General features: G+C 37.3%; 1 protein-coding gene across 1 annotated transcript; it reads right to left on the bottom strand.

The window, feature by feature from the left end:
• Positions 1-690: 690 nt before the first annotated feature.
• LOC141642672 (NAC transcription factor 32-like) lies at positions 691-3479 on the bottom strand. The gene is made up of 3 exons (XM_074451533.1): positions 3145-3479; positions 2685-2959; positions 691-1367 (listed from the first exon to the last, which is right to left on the bottom strand). The coding sequence occupies exons 1-3, from the start codon at positions 3305-3307 to the stop codon at positions 930-932; spliced, it is 876 nt and encodes a 291-aa protein (XP_074307634.1). The 5' UTR covers positions 3308-3479; the 3' UTR covers positions 691-929.
• Between the last annotated feature and the right edge of the window lie 10840 nt (positions 3480-14319).

Below are 14319 nucleotides of genomic sequence, written 5' to 3'. Positions count from 1 at the left end.
GTGCTTATACATCTAATTATTTGCGCATTTATATGACTATCTATTTGTATAAAATAGTTCTTATACAACTTCTACTCCCTCCGTTCCAGTAATATGTTTACATCTCATTTATTTCCTTCTTACAAAATAAAGTAAGTGTAAACATATCAGTGGAACAGAGGGAGTATTATTTTGCCAAATATTAATATAAATGTTATAGATAACAACATATTATAGCCGTGCAAAATTGTATGGGTTAAACACTAGTCTAACGTCCAAGAGCGGTCTTACAAGAGCGTGGTACGAATATCTCGTTCACATCTACTTCCTGTCCGAGCTAACTATCAATATTATTTTGTATATAATTTCTTTAGGTCCGCGGAGGGTTCTGCTTCCTTTGGTGATGATTGAGTGTAAAATCGAAGACGCGGGTGGGTTAAGTTTTTGGGGCAACGAACCCTTGCAAGCCTTAGCCTGGTCGTTAAAGAAGACCTTACCATGAGCCGTTAACATGGAATCTACCGTTTCGATATCAATTCCGATTGTCTAAGTTTGGTGATTCTGACTTCAGGACATAAACCTTTAAGCTACTAGAGTAACAAGATGATTGTCACAGAACTCGTTTAATAGATTTCCGGTTGCTTTTCTCTTAGCTATTATCTTAGGGGATCATAATAGTATAGCCATTAGCCAATAATTTAGCTAAAAATGTGGTCAGTAAAATGAATATTGAATTGAGAAGACAAAAAAAGTGCTACAACACTAATTAAGATCTATAATCCCCTACACTTGGAACCTTACATTGCATATTAACATCCTGAGATATAAGAATGTGTTAAATACTGCTCAACATTCTACTAAAATTTTCTGACATCTGAACTGAACTACAACTATATATATATATGATGGATCTTCCATTTCCTGAATCAAATCAAGGTGATTGAATTGGACTACCTAAGTAGCATGAAAATGTCTTGAAAACTGGCCATCTGATCTTGTTGAAACTGGGCTGGACTAGCAAACGGGTCATCCGGAAAAGAATCCATGTAATTGAATGGAAGTTCTAAGGTTGTGTCAAGTTGATTCCACTTAGCCCGGCTTTGGACCTCCTTGTCACACTTGAAGTCGGGGGATGCCACGAGGCCTGACCCGCTAGTGTCAGTATGACAATGTGGGACAGAGTCACAGGTGTCGAAATGCATCAGATCATTCTTAGGTGGGGAAGGAGTGATGAATCCTGCCTGCGCATGTAGTAGACCTTGTGTCGAGATTACAGGCTTCTGATCCTCATATTCATAATGTTGTGGTGTGGGCTTGTGATCAAGGCTATAACCCTTCTCTATGGTCCCCTTCTTGTTGTATATACGGCATAACACCCAATCATCCAGCTGAAATAATAGAGCACGAAACATGAGTCATTCACTTTATGTTGGACTATAATGATCAAGGTTACAAAGTTCAGCTAGTCTTGCTTGTGACGGGCTAATCCCGTCACAAGCTTGTGACCTCTCACAAAAAGGGAGAGGGGATAAGGTGGGGCATCCCCATGTGCTTCCCATTCATTTCTCAATGGGTATTTTGTGAGAGAAAACGGTATCTGTCACAAGCTTGTGACGGATATCGCCCGTCTTCAATGAGATTTAGTGTACAAAGTTACCTAAAAATGACGCATAATTAAAGCACATGAATAGTTTTTAGCAAGTGCAGCTATGACTGACTATGAGCATGCTATCAAACTTTGGCGGTCAAGTACCAAAATGAATAACCGTATAGTTAAAATTAGTGAAAACACTAGAAACACCAACAAGTTTAAAGGGACCGAACACTAAAATTGTTTTTTTTTTTTGTTCCAATGAAGCGCACTTAATCGCATTACAATAGAGGGGAAGGGGAATCGAACCTGTGACCTATTGTACACAATACCTCCGTCTTAACCACTAAACTAAGACATCTTCTGGTATGACCGAACTAAAATTGTCGGAACTTGTAGCACCATATGGTATGGGTGATCCAATATCTAAAGTGAAAGCATATCGGCTCCACTAGAAAAGCCTACAGCCTACTTGATAAGAGATCCTAATCACACATTTTTGTTTTTGGTGTTATACTCACAAATTGTAAATGTACACCACAAAACAAACTCGCCCGTTTGACAAAAAATTAAGGGATATTCTCTCGTGTACCCCTGAACTTTTTCGTTTTCTATGGTGTACCCCTTGTTTTTCACAAAAAAACTTTGACCGACAATAATTCTCTGTTACGAGTTCAGGAAATGGTAATTTTTTTTTTCAAACCAATTATCTCGTCAAGGCCTTCAATTTGAAAAAAAAATTCACCGCTTTTTGAACTCGTAGCCGGTAGTTATGGTTGGTCAAACATTTTTTAACGAATAAACTTTGACCGACCATAATTCCCGACTACGAGTTGAAACATCGGTGAATTTTTTTTCACACGGAAAACCTCTTAAAGACGGTCAATTTGAAAAAAAAGTTTATCGTATTCTGAACTTGTACCCAAGAGTTATTGACGGTCAAAGTTCTTTTGTATGAAAAGAGGGTATATCATAGAAAATGAAAAAGTTAAGGGATACACGAGAGAATATCCCAAAAATCAATTACAATTCTAATATTCTATGCGCCAAATACCTGTAAGACCTGACAAACGCGTTAAAAAAAAAAAAAAAAAAAAAAAAAAAAAAAACTCACCCTAAGGTTTGTTCTTTTTCCAGCAGAACGATCAACATTAGCGAGACGATACTCGTGCATTATCCAATTAGTCTTAATCCCTCTTGGAGCTTTTCCGGCATAGAATACTAAAGCCTTCTTAATTCCAAGTGATTTGGGCTTTCCAATGGGCTTGTCGGCCCCAGTTGCCTTCCAATACCCGGTTCCAGCCGCCCTGTTCGGCCTTGAACCGTTTGGATATTTCCTATCCCTTGGTGAAAAGAAATACCACTCCTTTTCACCGTACAGTGCCATCTCTGTGAATCAAACATCATAACAATCTAATCAAATTACAATTTTACCGCCCAATACACAGTAAATTTATGAAATAATATTTGCTCTAGCACTCACACAGTTAGGATGAATAGTTAAAAGATCAAAAAATTTAACTAAACTTTTTTTTAGTAAAAAATAAAAGAAAGAAAGAAAGAAAATAAGGTACCAGGAAGTTGCCAAGGATCAAATTTGTAGAGATCAACTTCAGCAATAATGGGGACATAAATGTTGAGAGAAGCGCATTTCCTACATAAATAATGTACTACTAATTCTTCATCTGTTGGGTGAAATCGAAATCCCGGGGGTAACACTAATTCTTGGCTCGACATCCTTTCCCTTGGAATTTAATTCAATGGAATTCAATTTTATCTCTGTTTTCTTCCTGATTTGCTTGGAATTACTCGTAGATGATGATGACGACTTTTTCTTATTTATTTTTTTCCCTCTGGCTATTGTTTTATTTCAAGTCACGGCTGTTCCAAAACACGGAACTTTAGTTGGGTTAAAAGGGTTTATATAGGAAACTAGGAAAGGTAGGGAGAGCGACTGTACGGTTGGTTTATTGCGACATGTTTATCACCATTTTTATTTGTCACATGTGATAAACCTCACTTTACTGACTAGACTCTAGACTTGATTTTTATCAATCGGTTTATCTTTGGACCTACTTTTAAATTGTTTAACTTTAAATCAATATAAATATTTCATACATTCTCATTTAATACGACACTATTTTTTTATTTAAACTTAAAATGACTCAAATATTATATTATCTGTGTATATTTTATAGATTCTTATTTATCTTTATTTATGAATTTAATTTGTTTTAAGTTTAAAACGGATAGTAATGGCTTAAAAAAAACCTACTATAAATATTTAGAACTAGTATAGAGTCCGTGCGAATGCACGGTATTTTAGAATGCCATGTTAAGAGAACTTAACAATTAGAGCTAATAATAATAATATATAAATGAACTTTGTATTTTATTTGTAATTATCTACAATTGTTAATGTGTAAAAATACTAAGAATTAAAATAGAACGAATTTTACATTTTTACTCGGAATAAGTTTATGATTAAAAAAAGAAGACTGTTAGTTTAATTACAAAAACTTATGTTTATTTTTACGCATTTGAAGCATATAACTGTTTTTGTAATTTTTGTTACAATATACAGAGTAACAATTTAAACGGAGTAAAAAATTTAAAGAATAAAAAAATGAAAAGCACACACTGATTTTAATAATATGAATAAAATCTGCATATGTTTTAAATAAAAAATTTACAACATTTAAAATACATATACTTGACTAATGAGATAATAATGAATAAAATAATTTGGCCCAACTATAAAAGTTGCAGTGTTTGATAAGATACTTTGACACATAAAGACCATATATTAGATCCAATACATATCTAAATAAAGTTAGGCCCAATTTGTAGTTAAAAACATTTAGGCGGGAAAATTTTCAGTTTTCTTATTCTTTTAGTTTAAGGGGGATAGAGCATATCCTCAACCTAATAAATCAATTTTAAGTTCGTGAAACTCGAGTTATTTCATACATTTTAAAATTTACTCACTCTTTTGTTAGTTATGTTGTTTTGCTTTTCGAAGTAGGGGTTTAATTTTAAATTATTACAAATAGTACTTTAACATAAATTATACTCCCTCCATTACTTATTATATGACGTTTTAACAATTTTCACACAAATTAAGAAAACCTACCGAGAATCTAGCCAGGTTAAACTCTCAATTAAATTCTTCATTAACATCACATTGGGAATGAGAAGAGGTACATATTTCTAGCATTTTTTAATTAATTTACCAAATACCATTGTGTGCAACTTCTTTATTTATGTCAATTCACCAATAGAAAACAAATTAAAAGTTAAAAGTATTAAATGATAAGTACAATGGACATGGAAAGGGCAAAAAGCTGCTCGGAAAAAAAAAAATTAGAATGCATGGGGAGTGTTGTAAAACGTCAACTATACAGTAAAAATTATAGTTCTCTCAAACGAAATATAAAAAGTAGTGGAGGGAGTACGTAATTTTCTTTTTCTTTTTTTGTAGAATTTGATCATTTTTTTCTCTTAAAGTATTTTTTTAATATATATATATATATATATATATATATATATATATATATATATATTTAAGAAGCTTGAGAGCTAATGCAAATTAAGTGAATGTCTCTGTTAATTAATTAACCTCTTGAAAATGAATTGTTTTTATACAAAAGGATCGTCTCACGCCTCACGCTGAAAAACTGCCTTATTTTATAATTTTCGTTAACAATACTTTATAAAAACATTTGGACGATGATTGAACCTACCGTCGTTACCTTTGTGCGCACTTGGTAAACTCTCGGGCATACGTAATAACATATAAACTACGTACACTAGAACAACCATTCTTTTCTTAGGAGATTAAAAGCTCGAAATCTAGAAGATATAATCTAGATAATTTTATCATTAAAAAATTACTCTTAATGAGATTTAAACTTAAAATCACTTAAAAAATTTCATTCAAATTTTAACTACTAAACACTACTTTGCGGTCAGCCGGTCATGTTTTAAGTGTGAACTAATAGTTTGACCTTTACCAGGAATAAAAAAGGTGGGTGCGAATAAAAATAAAGCGGCTAAAGATAAATGATCCTGGTACAATGCATCAACACACAGCAGACATTTACTTGGGTGACAAGTATACAGATGACAGCAGCCATACATGTGTCGACCCACCTATGATACCTCTCCACGTGTCCCTCATCCACTATCGACCTATTAACAACATATTGTCATTGCTTCCGTCACTAGTTAGCTCTCAACTTTTGTCTTTTCATTTCACCCTCAATTCCATCAAATTTTGTTAATTATGGAATTACCCCATCTCTCCCGCTATTAATTTACATTTAATTTAGCACAAAGTAAAAGGAAAGAGATGTGACTCTAGAGGTGGCAATCGGGTCACTCGGATCGGTTACGGGTGGGTTAAAGCGGGTCGGGTCATATCGGGGTCGGGTTAGCGACGGGTCGGGTCGGTTACGGTTCAAGTCGGGCCATCTTCGGGTCGGGTTATCAGCGGGTGGCCAGTCGGATCGGGTCAGTATCGGGTCAGATTATAAGCATATATTTTCTCTTATGTATTTAGTTTTAGATTGGTAAATTTATGTTTAAACAACGTGTAGGCGTATTAATTGTAATTTTAAGTGAGTCAGTAGATCTCATGAGAGACCGTCTCTTACTAATTTAGTGGGAGACATATTAGGGAAAAAATAAATTCAGTGGGTACCTCACCCTTTCATGTGAGAGGTCTCTCAATAACGCTATTGAGAGACCGTCTCTCCGGAGTTTTTGCTTAAGTGAAAATAATTAAGATAAATGTCAATTTGATCTTATTTACACCATTATTAAGCTAATTCATTATCGGGTATCTATCGGGTTGAATCAATATCGGGTCACGGGTCGGGTCGGGTTGGAAAAAATAAGGATGTTATCGGTTATCGGGTCGGGTTGTGTCAGTTCGGTTCGGTTTCGGGTCATCAAATTTTCGGATTGTATCGGGTCGGGTTTCGGGCGGGTAGGGTCGGGTTCCTCGGGTCGGATCAGCTTTTGCCAGCTCTGGGTGTGAGGCTAAAGTCTTAAGTCCTTCATAATGACCATTAATGCGTCATCCCTAATCAATAAAACGTTTTCATGACTATTTAAAATATATAAATATAAAGATAAATATAAAACAAATATAGCTATGAAGGCTTCTTATTGGTTAGGGAGGACATATTAATTGTCCTCCTGGAGGACCTAAGCATTTTTCGTGAGCCAAATTGAGTGGTAGGATCAATTTATTTAATAAAACAATTACTAAATAAAAAGCTAAATAATTGACAGATACGTTTTAAAACAATCTCTAAATAAAAATGTAAATAATTGACATAGATGTTTTAAAACTGAATATATAAACAATTGACCGGAACGAAATGAGTAAAAGATTATAATGATTATGCCTTATGATTGCAGTACGTGTTTTAAAATAGGCGGAACGAAGTGAGTAAAGATAATACGGAGTAATGATTATGCCTTATGATTGCAATACACGTTTTAAACAGGCAGTAATTCTCCTGTATAAGATTTTTACCAATTTCTTTTCAAAAAACACAAAATCTCATTGAAGAACTATTAAAAAAATAACGATCACTTTTTTATATAGATAGTGACTGCTTTGAAAAAGTGGTCATTTTTTAATTATAAAAAGTGGTCGCTTTCTTGCTCGCAGGTACGACCGTCACCTAATAGAATTTACGTAAAACGGGTATATAGTTTCATGTACGTATGAAATATATGAGAAAATATTTTGTTTGTTCCTAGCTAGACATTACAGTATTATTTTGTCTCATTTATCATACTTTAAATTTAAAACGGATATTATCGTCTATAGTCTGATGTTGTTGTTGGGATTAAGGCTCTGATATCGTTGTTGTATTATCGTCTTTAACAAGAATTTGTGTTATAATTATTGGTGATCGACTTGTTTGAGAGGTCATTTTGAATATTAAAAACACTTATTCATTTATAATAAATATATTTTGTAAAATGTTTGACTAATACTCCGTACAACGTATTATCCCATTTTGTAATACGGTTTTATTTTACCATTTGTGTAAAACAAATACACTAATTTTTTCTTTTCTGAGCCCAAAATAAGGATTTATTAGAGATAATAATATTATATCTAATGATGATAATTATAATATTCTTATCTTATTATAAAAGATATATATTGATTATTATATTCTTATATTATTATAAAAGATACATATTGTATCTTTTATAATAAGATAGGAATATTATAATCATTATCATTAGATATAATATTACTAGCTTAAAACCCGTGCAAAGTTGCACGAGTATATTTGTAAGCATGTTTTAAACATCATGTAAAGTTATTTTAAAATAATATGTGTATATACATGAAATATCTAAATAGGAGTAAAATATTCGTGAGCATATGTGAAGAGTTTAACTTCAAATCATTAATCATAACTTAGGCTTCGTTTGGTTGCCATACGGGAATTAATATCCCATGATTTTACAAAACACGTGAATTGGCCAATTCATGTGAATTGCCCAAAACTCGTTTGGTTGACATCCTGGAAGTAAATTGACACAGGAGTTTCCAATTACCTAGGGAGGGCTATGTAACACCCCGCGCTTTTCTTATATTTTAAATAAATTTTTAAGCAGTTTCTTTTTATTTAATAATTATAGTTTAAAACTTATTTTTATAAGATATCACCGTGGTCGTATAATGGTAATATTAGTGTAAATTCTAATAATAATATTCTCCGTCTTGAGTTATAGTAGGCTTGAGACGAAAATTCTAGTGGAAACGGACTCACTTTGAGTTATTGGGCTTATCTTGACTCATGGGCCTTTTCCTTCTCTTTTTTCTACACAAAACCCCAACTAAACCCTCAAAACCTCATCTCCCTCACTTCTAATTTCTGAAATTCCTATACAAACACATCACCATTGTTAAACCCTTTCCTCTCAACCCTAAAATCACCATAACTCACTCAATTGTTCACCAATCTCGCTCCTTTTTGCGCCATTCTCTTCCTTTTCTCGCCCCCCCTTCTTTCTAAGTAAGAAAGTCACCATCTTCCCTCTTATTTCAAAATTCTTATCTTACATGAATATGGGTTCTTGACTTAATACCTTTATTTTTGTGTTTAGGGGGAGGTTTAGACAACCCGGAGGAGGATAGCTACATCATTGATGATTTCTTAGAAGATTGAAGTGCAAAAAGGTAACGGTGATGGGTTACTCGACTTTTATTTTAAAATTGTGTGATTTGTGTAGTATTAGACTTATATGATTGTTAAATTTGGTGTCTTTTATGACTTGTGGTGAATTGATGTTGATTAGAATGCTTGTATGACATTTCTCACATGTTTGATAAAAAGTTCCAATCTTTATCGCCTTAGATCCGTATTGGTTGAATTTCTGTCTCAATTATGTTGTTTTTCTGGGTTAAAATCATGCTAGAACATGTAAATATTTGTTGTGGAACGATTTGTGGTTGTTTGTCAATGGTTTGAGAAACGATTTTGGTGATTCACGCGTAAAGTGGGTCTCAGCCGGTGGACCGGCCGCCGGCTCTCAACCGGTTGGTAGCCAGCTGTAAGTTGTTTAAATTCTTCAAATTTTTGTCGTGGGTCTCAGCCGGCCGACCGGCCGCCGGTCCCAGACCGGCTGGGAATCCGCTGTAACTTTTTGGCTCTTTTACAAATTTTTCGAAATTGAACCTTGGGTCTCAGCCGGTGGACCGGCCGCCGGTCAAGGACCGGCCGGGAGCCCGCTGTAACTTTTATTGAAAATCCAATGTTTGCCTAGAGTCCCAGCCGGTGGACCGGCCGCCGGCCCACAACCGGCTGAGACCCCTCTGAGTGCTTTTCTTCGCCTATAACCTATATTAACCAATGATTTACACATGTATCTTTTCCATGATTAATAAGTGGTCAATTTATAACATGTTTACGTGATGATCATGCACTTATTGTTACCCTTGTTTATGACCCAAGTGTGACGATTTACATTGTGTGATGACTTGATACTCCTTATTTACCCCTTTCGGACCTTTGGTCACAAGTGTGAGCCATGTTTCCGGATTGGGTTATCTTTTCTCTTTCGGACTTTTGGTTACGAGTGCGTGCCATGTTTCCGAACTAGGATATCCTTCCGCCTTTCTTCGGACCTTTGGTTACGAGTGCGTGCCATGTTTCCGATTAGAGGTTACTCGACCTTTGGTTACGAGTGTGTGCCATGTTTTGAGTCTTGGATACGATTAGTATATCGTTTGTCGAATCGAGTGTCGTCCATCCCGAGAGTCTGGATCCAGGTTTAGACTAGGACCGTATTATGATCGTCGTCCTACCAGGAGGTTGGAGTCTAGGTTGGATGTCTTGTTTGTCCATACTTTGTATTTGTCTTACATTTGAGTCGAGTCAATATGTGACCGTTTTACCTAATGATTCCTCTCTCATGTGTGCACATTTATTCTTATTTCACTATGCCTACTAATCATGATTTTCCGGCTACCGTAAGTATTTATCTTTGTACTTGTTCCTTTAACTAAATTCTTGATTACTTGTATTTCGACATATTGTGGCTGGGAGAACCCTGAGTTACTCCCCACTGACCGTGGCGTTCTTTTTTACATGAATGACAGGTTCGTGATGCAGATGTTATGGGCAAGACGTGTGGGCTAGCGAGATCATTGATCCTTGGACCCTATTTATCTTTTGCTAGACTCACCTACTTTTAAACTCGTGTTCATTCGTGGGATATCTTTTCCCCAATAAATAGACCTGTGTTGTAAACCTAAATTTAGCTAACCGTACTTATTTATCGTTGTTGGTGATACCTCGCGTTGAACTTTAATAGAAGTCTCAAAAAGTTTTAAAATTCCCGTGTTTTCTGCTGCATTTTACTATTTGTTTCCTTTGCCGTATCGAGGGGTGTCACAGTTGGTATCAGAGCATATGTTGCTCCCAACGCACACACGTGTTTCCCAACTTAAATTTTTAACTTGACCTTGAATAATGAATGAGAGATGGGTAGAAATTAAGGACCTAAGTTGGTAGTCTCTTTGTGTATGTTTTGTGGTAGGTTCTAACTTATTTACTCTTATGCGAAAAGATGGTACGACCAACCAATGTGGAAAATGCCATCATGCAAGACCTCACTCAAGTGCTTGCTAATCAACAAAATGCTTAACCCGCTCCCCCTCCTAATGAAGCTAACCGTCAAGGAAGCTATGCTTGGATTGCAAGTCAACTAGCAAGGAACAAGGCTAGGACCTATGATGGTGAACTGGATCCCGTTGCTCTCTCGGAGTGGTCTTGTGACATGGAGAAGAACTTCTATCTCTTTGATGCCCGAGAGGAGGACAAGCTGAGGTTAGCCTCTCACTTTCTTGTGAAGGAAGCCGATAGGTGGTGGACTTTGACCGGTCCTACCGCTACTTAAGACCCCAACTTTGATTGGAGCCGCTTCAAGTCACTCGTGGAAACCCGCTTCTACCCTAAGGAGCTCAAGCAACAAATATTGAATGAGTTCATGGACTTCAAGCAAGGGAAGCTATCGATTCAAGCCTACACCGACAAGTTTAATGAACTTGCTCATTATGCCTCCAAGTTCGTGAAAGATGAAGAGGATCATGTCTACTTCTACAAGAACAAATTGAACCTTAAGGTAGAAAGAATGGTGAGAAGAAACTCAACTACCTTTGTGGAAGTCTATGATGATGCCATTTAGGCCGAAACCTCTTTGAAGGCCATTGAAGAGGAAGCCAAGCCCCACTTTTCTTCTCATTCTTACCGTTCTAACTTTCATGGCAAGAGACCATTTGTGCCTTCTACTCCAAACTATGCCAACAAGAGGAGGTTTGTGCCAAGGATACAAGACCATGGAGGACAAGAACCAATATTTCAAGAACCTAACTAATCGGCTTGAGAAAGACCGTAAGTGCTACCATTGTAGACGAGCCCTACACCCTGGAGTTGGATGCTATGGCAAGCCCTTGACTTGCTTTCATTGTAAGAAGCCCGGACACCGTATTGCCTATTTCTCCGAGAAGAAGGATGCCCCTACCCCAAATCCTAGGCCAAGAGGAACTATCTTTGTCATGAGTCGAGCCGAATCCGCCGCTCATCCCGATATCATCACGGGTATGTTCTCAATTTTTGATCAACCTTGCCTTATTTTATTTGATACTGGCGCATCTCTATCTTTCATATCTTCCAAGTTTTCGGAAAAATTAGCCCTTGAGCCCATTCCTAGTGAGAAAACTTCTATATCCTTACCTTCCGGAGAAATGTTCTCTTGTTCCCTTTCTTTCTCCGACATTCTTATCTCTATTTCGGGAACCTTGTTCCCCGCTAACCTACTTCGTTTTCCCATTGAGGAATTCGATGTAATCTTGAGTATGGATTGGTTGTCAAAGTATGATGCAAGATTCGAGTGTAGAGACCAAAAGATTTGCCTCAAAAGTCCGCTAGGCACCCGTGTGTCCTATTGAGGAGTCCGTTCCCAAGAAGGTGTGAAGTTGATTTCCGCCTTGAAGTTGATGAGTATGAAGAGGAAAGGTTACCAAGTCTTTCTATGTGTGGTAACTTCTATCTCCCCTTCCTTACCAAAGATCGAAGAAGTGCCCGTGGTTTGCGATTTCCCCGATGTTTTTCCCGAAGAATTGCCCGGAATTCCTCCCGAGTGTGACGTGGAGTTCTCTATCGACCTTGTACCCAGAACCGGTCCGATTGCTAAAGCCCCATACCGTATGGCGCCCACCGAGTTGAAGAAGTTGAGGAAGCAACTTGATGAGATGATTGAGAAAGGATTCATTAGACCTAGTGCCTCACCTTGGGGTGCTCCCGTTTTCTTTGTGAAGAAGAAAGATGGATCCATGAGACTTTGCATTGACTACCGCGAGCTTAACCGTGTTACCATCAAGAACAAGTATCCCCTACCAAGAATTGAAGATTTGTTCGATCAACTCAAAGGTGCTTCTACTTTTTTCAAGATTGATTTGAGATCCGGTTATCATCAAATTCCCGTTCGTGAGCCCGATATCCCTAAGACCGCCTTTAGCACAAGGTATGGACACTTTGAGTTTAAGGTGATGCCCTTTGGTTTAACCAACGCCTCTTCTATCTTGATGGACCAAATGAACCGGACCTTTAGTGAGTTCTTAGACAAGTGCGTTGTGGTCTTCATTGACGATATCCTCATCTTTTCCAAGTCCGAAGAAGAGCATGACGACCATCTTCGTATCGTTTTGGAGATCCTCCGTCGTCAAAAGTGGTTTGCCAAATTCTCCAAGTGTGAATTTTGGTTGTCCAATGTGTCTTTTCTAGGCCATGTTATATCTAAGGATGGTGTCATGGTGGACCCTTCGAAGATTGAAGCCGTAATTGAGTGGAAGAGTCCAACCGATGTTGGTGAGATCCGTAGTTTCTTGGGTTTGGCGGGTTATTACCGTCGCTTTGTGATAGATTTCTCCAAGCTTGCTAGACCGATGACTCAACTTTTGAAGAAAGAGACCATGTTTGTGTGGATCGAAGCTTGTGAAGGTGCATTCCAAGAGTTGAAGAAGAGGTTAACTACCGCTCCCGTGTTGACCTTGCCCGAGGATGGAGTTGATTTTGATGTGTTTTGTGATGCTTCTAAGATGGGTTTAGGCTGTGTTCTTATGCAGAATAGAAGAGTTGTTGCCTATGCTTCACGACAATTGAGAGTTCATGAGGTGAACTATCCCACCCATGATTTGGAGTTGGCCGCCGTCGTTCATGCTTTGAAGATGTGGAGACACTATCTCATTGGAGTTCATTGCCGCATCTACACCGATCATAAGAGTTTGAAGTATATCTTCACCCAAAAAGAATTAAATATGAGACAACGACGATGGTTGGAATTGGTGAATGATTACGATGTAGATTTGTTGTATCATGAAGTAAAGGCAAATGTGGTTGCCGATGCCCTTATTAGGAAGTCTACTCATTCCTTGAGTGTTATTCGCGTACTCCCCGATGACCTTTGTGCCGAGTTTCGTAAGTTGAGTTTGCAATTTGTGGAGAGTGGTTTTGATTACCTTGGCGCTGTGGTTGCCGAGCCCGTTCTTCACCGTGAGATCCTTGATAGCCTTGTGGATGATGATACCTTTAAGAGTTTTCAAGCCAAGCTTCTTGAAGGGAAATCTAATGATTGTGAGATTGATGCTATAGGTTACCTTCGTTACCGAGGACGCATGTATATACCCGATGCCGTTGAGTTGAAGAACAGAGTTCTAGATAAAGCTCATCTATCCCCTTATTCGATCCACCCCGGAGGAGACAAGATGTATAAAGATTTGAAGCTTCGGTTTTGGTGGCCTAACATGAAAAATGATATTGTGTCATATGTTGAAAGGTGTCTTACTTGTCAACAAGTGAAGATTGAGCATAAGAGACCCGGTGGTTTGCTACAACCGTTGGATGTTCCTTTATGGAAGTGGGAGTCTATTTCCATGGATTTTGTGATGGCTTTGCCTAAGACCGTTGGTGGAAAGGATGTCGTGTGGGTGGTTGTGGATAGGTTGACTAAGTGTGCTAGGTTCATTCCTATCAAAGAAACTTGGAGTTTAAACCGACTTGCTAGTGCTTATGTTAAGGAGATCGTTCGTTACCATGGTGTTTCTAAGGAGATCGTATCGGATCGTGACCCGCGTTTTTGTTCAATATTTTGGAAAGCTTTGCAAGATGCTATGGGTAGCAAGTTGTTGATGAGTACCGCTTTTCATGCCG

The sequence above is a fragment of the Silene latifolia genome, chromosome 2 (genome assembly GCF_048544455.1).
Source record: "Silene latifolia isolate original U9 population chromosome 2, ASM4854445v1, whole genome shotgun sequence".
In the NCBI taxonomy this organism is placed as follows: domain Eukaryota; kingdom Viridiplantae; phylum Streptophyta; class Magnoliopsida; order Caryophyllales; family Caryophyllaceae; genus Silene; species Silene latifolia.
This window is presented reverse-complemented; position numbering and strand designations above follow the sequence as displayed.